This window comes from Canis lupus, chromosome 9, assembly GCF_011100685.1.
Source record: "Canis lupus familiaris isolate Mischka breed German Shepherd chromosome 9, alternate assembly UU_Cfam_GSD_1.0, whole genome shotgun sequence".
NCBI classification, from domain to species: domain Eukaryota; kingdom Metazoa; phylum Chordata; class Mammalia; order Carnivora; family Canidae; genus Canis; species Canis lupus.
Window position 1 is genome coordinate 26,952,084 of NC_049230.1, and position 8,121 is coordinate 26,960,204.

Below are 8,121 nucleotides of genomic sequence, written 5' to 3' on the forward strand. Positions count from 1 at the left end.
GGGCCTGGGTCCGCGCGGCCGCGGGGCCCTGAGCCGGCCTGTCGCCCGCAGGCCATGGCCCACCAGGAGCGCACGTTCATCGCCATCAAGCCGGACGGCGTGCAGCGCGGCCTCGTGGGCGACATCGTCAAGCGCTTCGAGCAGAAGGGGTTCCGCCTCGTGGCCATGAAGTTCCTGCGGGTAACGCGGCCCCCGCCCCCGCCCCGGCCCGCCGGACCCCGGGCGGCGGGCGCCCCTCCTCCTGCCCGCGCCCCCGCCCCCGCCCACCGACCCCCGCGACCCCCGCGACCCCGCCGCCCCTGCCCGGCCCCGAGGCCCGCGAGCGCGGGCGCCCTCGCAAGGTTAACGGAGGTGACGTGTCGGCCGCCGGGGAGCCGGGGCGCGGGGCCCGCGGGCAAAGCCTGCCCCCCCCCCCCCCCCCCCTCCCCGTCCCGGCCCCCGTCCCCCGTCCCCATCCCCGTCTGCTCTCCTCCCCGGGTTTAGGGCAGTGCCCGGCATTTCCGCACTATGCTTGGGGCACAGAACTGGACTTTAAGGGAGAACTATTGAAATCTTCTTGACCAAGCCCATCTGGGAAGAGGAGAACGTTCCAGTTAACATCGGAAATGTTGGAAAGGACACTGGGAGATGGGCCAGGAGAGTGGCTATGATCTCTCTCTGACCCGTTTCCTTCAACGGCAGCCAACGCTTACTTAACCCTCCACATCTGGATTTTCAAACCACCTACTTTTTAGGATTATAACACCCCTAATACCATTGACATTTTGAGGGTTTCTTCATGATCAGAACAGTCTTTCTGCTAAAAGAGTATGGAGCTTGGATAGGATTTATATACGAACCCCTTAGATGTGGGCTAACTTATGCAACTGGATTTTTGGAGAACCTGCCTTGTGAATGGGTGGGGGGGGATTCTGAGGATGGGATAGAGCCATAATTCAGCTTTATCCAGTTTACTTCCTAATTGCGACCTCCTGTTCCATGCCAGGCCTCAGAGGACCTCCTGAAGGAGCACTACATTGACCTGAAGGACCGCCCCTTCTACCCGGGGCTGGTGAAGTACATGCACTCCGGACCTGTTGTGGCCATGGCACGTGCTCGTGGGGGCGGGCAGGGAGATGGGGTGGGTGTGGGGCAGGAGTGTGGGGAGCACTAATGCGGGCTGCTACAGAACCCGGCTTGCTCAGTGCTGGGGTGTCCCTTTTTTTTTTTTTTTTTTTTTTTTAAATATATTTACTCATTAGATACACAGAGAGAGAGAGGCAGAGACACAGGCAGAGGGAGCAGCAGGCTCCATGCAAGGAACCCGACGTGGGACTTGATCCCCGGTCTCCAGGATCATGCCCTGGGCAGAAGGTGGAAGGTGGCGCTAAACTGCTGATCCCACCCAGGAATCCCTGGGGTGTCCTCTTTTTAGACATTTTCCCAGCTACTTTAAATTCCTTTTTTTAAAATTTTTTTTATTTTAAAGATTTTGTTTAGGGAAGCCTGGTTGGATCAGCGGCTTAGTGCCGCCTTCGGCCCAGGGCCTGATGTCCTTCCCACTGACCCCATCCCACCTGCTTGCTTTCCTCTACCCCTTCACTGTTTCTCCTCCTGTTTGTGGCCGCCTGAGGTTCCTCAGTCCTGTTCAGCTTCCTCTTAGGTGGGAAGTCCCCATGTTGGGTAGATGGTGTCCATGTACCTGAGCAGTGCACTCGGGTTGGAGAGCAGACCATCTCCAAGCTCCTCTGGTCTATGGGGGTGAGCCGGTGAACCGGGTCAGCTATTACTCTGATTCTGAGGCAGGGGTGAAACTTTGTTCCCAATGGTCCCAAATGACAGATCTTATGTGGTTCCTTTGCCCTACTGGTTTCCAGGTCTGGGAGGGACTGAATGTGGTGAAGACAGGAAGAATGATGCTTGGGGAGACCAACCCAGCAGATTCTAAGCCAGGCACCATTCGTGGGGACTTCTGCATTCAAGTTGGCAGGTAAGTCCTGAGGAGCGCTGAGACTTTTTCTCAAAGCCACTTAAATGAGGGGTATGGGATATTTTTGGCATATCCCAATTTTAGGAAAACTTGAACTTTTACAAGTGGGTGATAGTGATCACTGGATGGACATTTTCTTCAATAATTATTTCCCTTGGCTACTTAAAATTTTAACTGAGACCTCACCCAAGGGAGCTGCATGTGGTAGGTCCTGTGGGACACAGCAGAAAGCCAGTGGGGAAAAGCCTCTGCTCTTGGCTGTACTGTGTCCATGGGGGTGGCGCTAACCTTTTGGTTCCCTCACTATATGAAATCTGTACAAAAACTCTGTATAAAGATCTAAATGGAATAAAGGGATTGTCAGTGAATGTGAATGTTTTGGTTGGCTTTGCAAATGAGTGTTAGTAAGAAAATGCTGCAGAAATGGCCCTTGATAATGAATGTACCTCGTGTAGTTTGGATATTGGTCTGGTTATCCCTATTTTCAAAATTTGAGAAGTAGTTGTTTGTGACATAGTCTTGGGGTACAAGCTTTGTTTTGGAAACTTGGGAGTATAATAAAGTTGAGCCAGGGGATACTTTTGATCAAAAAATCTATTATTTTATAGTTGCAGGTTTTGTTTTGTTGTGCAGGGAATGGGGAGCTGATTGGGGGAGGGACAGAGGGAGAAACTCTTAAACAGACTCCTCAATGAGTGCCAAGCCCCACACAGGGCTCCATCTCGTGACCCCGAGATCATGACCTGAGCCAGAATCAAGAGTCAGACACTCACTGCCTGAGCCCCCCAACCCTCCTTCTATATTTGTAGTTTAAGAGGAAATACTTTGGGGGTAGTCTCCTGCTTCATATGGCAATTTGGCTGAAAAGGTCTGCAGTGACTATCCTTTGCCTTAGCCATAAACAGACTTTTGCACTTTAAAATGTGGTGACTTGGGGCACCTGGGTGGCTCAGTAGGTCTCAGCTCAGGTCTTGATCTCAGGGGCATGAGTTGAAGCCCCACGTTGGGCTCCAAGCTGGGTGTGAAGCCTACTTTAAAACAAAATATATGGTAACTAATAATTGTTCTCTTTCTTAGGAACATCATTCATGGTAGTGATTCAGTAAAAAGTGCAGAGAAAGAAATCAGCCTATGGTTTAAGCCTGAAGAGTTGGTTGACTACAAGTCTTGTGCTTTTGACTGGATCTATGAATAAAAGATGGACACAGCATTAGTTCCCTTTGGCACCACTTTATATGTTCCTGGACATAGCTCTTCATTCCAGTGACTTGGAAGTAATAGAGTCAATCTTTCTTTTCTAAAACGTACTTAACCAATAAAGCCTTTGGAAACTGGTGTAGTCTACTGTGCTTGCTTGATTCTACCCTGGAAGAAGTGACTTCCTGGGCTTTCGTAGCATTATACAGAACTAAATCATCCCGCTTACCATGGACGAATGATGTGACCCTTCTCAGCACCAGAGTGTACTTTTAGACTCTAGGAGGTCAAGTAGAGAGGCTGAAGAGGACAAGTATGGCACTGTGTGTCTAAACTAAAAAGGAAGTAATGAAAATAAATATTCAATCTCCCTAGAGGAATTAGAAATGTGTATTTCTGTACAAAGAGTTTGTTGAAATTCAAGGGAAACACAGAGCAGTCAAGTTGTCCAGATTCACATTTTTGTTGACTGATGACTGGGCAAATGATGAAACGGAAGCCTAAAGACATCTGTAAAATGAGGATATACCCCTGCAATGCAGGTTTAAAAGAAAGAACGGATCTAGTGCCTAGCCTCTCGGGCCCCTGTTCCCTGAAACCTTATTCCACTACTCTTCCCTAGGGTGAGATATTTATCATGCCTGTTTTCTGGGCTACATGCAATGGTTACAAAATTCTTACTGCCTGCTTTTAAGGTTAATTTCACTAGAATGGCACGGTTGTAAGATAATACCAAATAGCACCCATCAGTTTAAATGATCATGATCACCTGGAGTTGGTTTTTTTAATTTTTAAAAATATTTATTTATTCATGAGAGACCCAGAGAGAGAGGCAGGTTCCCTGCAGGGAGCCTGACGGCAGGACTCGATCCTGGATCCTGGGATCACAACCTGAGACAACCACTGAGCCACCCAGGTGTCCCTTGGAGTCTGGTTTGGAACTTGGAGACTATGGGCACCCTGGGTGGCTCAGTCAGTCAAGTATCTGACTCTTGGTTGCAGCTCAGGTCACCGTCTCAGGGCTGTGAGATTGAGCCCTGTGTGGGGATCCGGGCTGGGCATGGAGCTTGCTTGTCATTCTCTATCTCCTTCTGCCCCCTGACCCCTGCACACCTCATTCTCTCCCTATAAAAAAAAAAAAAAAAAAAAAAAATGCATTACTTTCTCATTTATTTTTTTTTTCATCATGGTAAATACTCTTTAATTCTCCCCACCTCCCCTCTAGTAACTGCCAGTTTTCTATAATTAAGAGGCTGTTTCTTGGTTTCTATTTTCCCCTTTGCTCATTTGCTTTTTAAATTCCACAGAGGTGAAATCATGTGGTAGTTGTCTTTCTCCAACTTCACCTAGCATTATACTTTAGCTCCATCCATGTTGTTGCAAATGGCAAGGTTTCATTCTTTTTTATTTTTATAGCTAAATAGTCCTCCATATGTATCTATCCACCCACCATATCTTATCCATTCATCTACTGATGGACACGGGCTGCTACCATAATTTGGCTGTTGTAAATAATGCTGCAAATGAATACAAGGATGCAAGAATCCTTTTGCCTTAGTGTTTTTGTATTCTATGGATAAATGCCCAGTAATGCAACTACTGGATGTAGGGTACTTCTATTTTTAAAAAAATTTTATTTATTTATTCATGAGAGAGAGAGAGAGAGAGAGAGGCAAAGGGAGAAGCAGGCTCCATGCAGGGAGCCTGACATGGGACTCAATCCCCGGTCTCCAGGATCACACCCTGGGCTGAAGGCAGGCACTAAACCACTGCGCCACTGGGTCTGCCCTAGGGTACTTCTATTTTTAACTTTTTGAGAAACTTCCATACTGTTTTTCAGAGTGGCTGCACCAGTGCGCAATCCCAGCAGTGCAAGAGGATTCCTTTTTCTCTACATCCTCACCAATACTTGTGTTTTTAATTTTTTTAAACTTTTGTTTTTTTAATTTTTATTTTTATTTTATTTTTTTATTCATTTATGATAGTCACAGAGAGAGAGAGAGGCAGAGACATAGGCAGAGGGAGAAGCAGGCTTCATGCACCGGGAGCCTGATGTGGGATTCAATCCCGGGTCTCCAGGATCGCGCCCTGGGCCAAAGGCAGGCGCCAAACCGCTGCGCCACCCAGGGATCCCTGTGTTTTTAATTTTAGCCATTCTGACAGGTGTCAGGTGATACCTCATTGTAGTTTTGATTTGTATTTTTCTGATGATAAGGGATGATGAGCCCATATTTTCATGTGCCTAATGGCCATTTGTATTTTTCTTTTTTTAAAGGTTTTATTTATTCATGAGAGACAGAGAGAGAGAGAGAGGCAGAGACATAGGCAGAGGGAGGAGAAGCAGGCTCCATACAGGAGCCCGATGTGGAACTTGATCCCAGAACTCCAGGATCACATCTTTTTTTTTTTTTTTTAAATAAATTTTTTATTTATTTATGATAGTCACACACACAGAGAGAGAGAGGCAGAGACACAGGCAGAGGGAGAAGCAGGCTCCATGCCGGGAGCCCGACATGGGATTCGATCCCAGGTCTCCAGGATCACGCCCTGGGCCAAAGGCAGGCGCCAAACCGCTGCGCCACCCAGGGATCCCTCCAGGATCACATCTTGAGCGGATCCTGCTGAGCCACCCAGGTGTCCCTGTATTTCTTTTTTATTAAAAAAAAAAAAAAAAGATTTTATTTATTTATTCACGAGAGAGAGAGAGAGAGAGAGAGAGAGAGAGAGAGAGAGAGAGGCAGAGACACAGGCAGAGGGTGAAGCAGGCTCCATGCAGTGAGCCAGACCTGGGACTCAATCTGAGATCTCCAGGATCAGGCCCTCGGCTGAAGGTGGCGCTAAACCGCTGAGCCACCCGGGCTGCCCTGTATTTCTTCTTTAAAATGCATTACTTGGGGTGCCTGGGTGGCTCAGTCAGTTAAGCATCTGCTTTCAGCTCAGGTCAAGATCCCAACATCTTGGGATTGAGCCCCATGGCTGGCTCTCAGCAGGGAGTCTGCTTCTCTTTCTCTCTCTGCTCCCCATCTCCCCACAGCCCTGCTCGATTTTTCTCTTTCAAATAAATAAAAAATCTTAAAAATATTTTTCTTAGGGACGTGTAGGAGGCTCAGTGGTTGAGGGAGTCTGCCTTCAGCCCAGGGCATGATCCTGGAGTCCGGGATCGAGTCCCACATCGGGCTCCCTGCATGGAGCCTGCTTCTCCCTCTGCCTATCTCTGCCTCTCTGTCTCTGATGAATAAATAAAATATTTTTTAAAAATTAAAAAAATAAAAAAACTTTTTAGAAGATTTTATTTATTCGAGAGAGAGAGAGAGAGAGAGAGAGAGAGAGAGAGACTGGCAGAGACAGGCAGAGGGAGAAGCAGGCTCCATGCAGGGAGCCCGATGTGGGACTCGATCCCGGACTCCAGGATCATGCCCTGGGCTGAAGGCAGGTGAGCCACCCAGGTGTCCCTCAAATAAATAAAAAATCTTTAAAAAATTAAAATGTATTACCGTTGGGGTGCTTGAGTGGCTCAGTTAGTTGGGCATCCACTCTTGATTTTTGGCTCAGGTTGTGAGCTTAGGGCTGTGGGACTGAGCCATGTCTGCCTCCAGGCCCTGTGCTTAGGGTGGAGTCTGCTTGTCTATCTCCCTCTCCTCCTTCTCTCCACCTCCTCTAATAATTGAATAAAATCTTTAAAAAATGCATTACTTTTTACATAGTTATTTTTACATAGCCCTTTTTTGGCTGCTTGTGAGGCTTAGAATTTGTAACAGGCCAAAATGGGTAGCCCTAGCCCCAGTAACAGCCTGCAAGAGGAAATCCTTTACTGTTGTCCCCTGATCACACGAGGCTGGATAACCACCACAGGAGTAAAGTTACTTGTTTGGGGGAAACACTCGGTACTCTTCAAACATATGTTGGGCATTAAGCACACAGGAAACTAGTTTTCCCAAGAGGCATGTGATGGTTTAAAGAATAATATGTGTATCTCAAAGCTCATGGGACCGTAAATGAGAACCAAGCTGGGAATTGCAACGTACTAGGCGACCGTTCAAGCCATTTAAGGAAGGAAAGCAGGGCAGAAATTAGGTTCTATATTTTTCTTGCAGTGTGTTCTATTTCTCTAAAGTGTGATGATGAAATTAACCCCAGAAGACCCAATCCATCTATTATCTTACATCCATAAAATTCTCTACAAACTGCTCTTTTAGGAAAAGTTGAATAACTTTAGGAGTTGAGGGGATCCCTGGGTGGCTCAGCGGTTTGGTGCCTGCCTTTGGCCTAGGGCGCGATCCTGGAGTCCTGGGATTGAGTCCCGCGTCGGGCTCCCGGCCTGGAGCCTGCTTCTCCCTCCTCCTCTGCCTCTCTCTCTCTCTCTCTATGTCTATCATAAATAAAAAACAAAACAAAACAAAACAAAAAAAAACTTTAGGAGTTGAAGAACTCCTAATGAGTTAGTTGTTGGTAAAGGAGTGTGTCTTGCATTTCCTCTTCATAGAGACAGTAAGAGCCAGCTGGGACCATTTACATCCCATGAATCCTGTCTGCTGTTGAAGTTAATGGAGCTTAAAGAAAAGCGCCCCCCACCCCGCCCCCACCGCCCCCACCAGCACGCCAACCCTGAACCACCATGTTCTAGTTATAGTGATGGGCTCTCCCACCAGTGGTCCATGCTCTCACCTGCCTGTGCTGTAAACCTTGCCATTTACCTGGGAAATCCTGCCTCAGACGCAGCCATGTCCACACAGGCCCCAAATACTGTTCCTCTCTCGTCAGCCAGGGGTAAACTTTTCCTCACACCTGTGCTCGCTTTCCCCTTATCAGGTCACAGGTTTGGTGAGGAAGGACCCCCACCCCCACCCCCACTTTCTCCAGGACACATGATTGCTTACAGAAGGCACTTGGGATTTTGAATAAAAAAGGAAACCCCTCGAAGACCAAAGCGTATTAAAGAATTGCTCCGATACGAC

General features: G+C 47.8%; 1 protein-coding gene across 1 annotated transcript; it reads left to right on the plus strand.

Annotated features, from left to right (window-relative positions):
• The first annotated feature begins 54 nt into the window (after window positions 1–54).
• NME2 (non-metastatic cells 2, protein (NM23B) expressed in) lies at window positions 55–3,164 on the plus strand. The gene is made up of 4 exons (NM_001024638.1): window positions 55–180; window positions 986–1,087; window positions 1,857–1,969; window positions 3,047–3,164. The coding sequence occupies exons 1-4, from the start codon at window positions 55–57 to the stop codon at window positions 3,162–3,164; spliced, it is 459 nt and encodes a 152-aa protein (NP_001019809.1).
• The last annotated feature ends 4,957 nt before the right edge of the window (window positions 3,165–8,121 follow it).

Bases quoted from the DNA above. Each gene is read 5' to 3' on its own strand.
- NME2 (NM_001024638.1), top strand. From the start codon at position 55: ATGGCCCACCAGGAGCGCACGTTCATCGCCATCAAGCCGGACGGCGTG. The intron at 1,088-1,856 runs GCACGTGCTCGT...ACTGGTTTCCAG, and splicing joins CCGGACCTGTTGTGGCCATG to GTCTGGGAGGGACTGAATGT. The intron at 1,970-3,046 runs GTAAGTCCTGAG...TCTCTTTCTTAG, and splicing joins TTCTGCATTCAAGTTGGCAG to GAACATCATTCATGGTAGTG.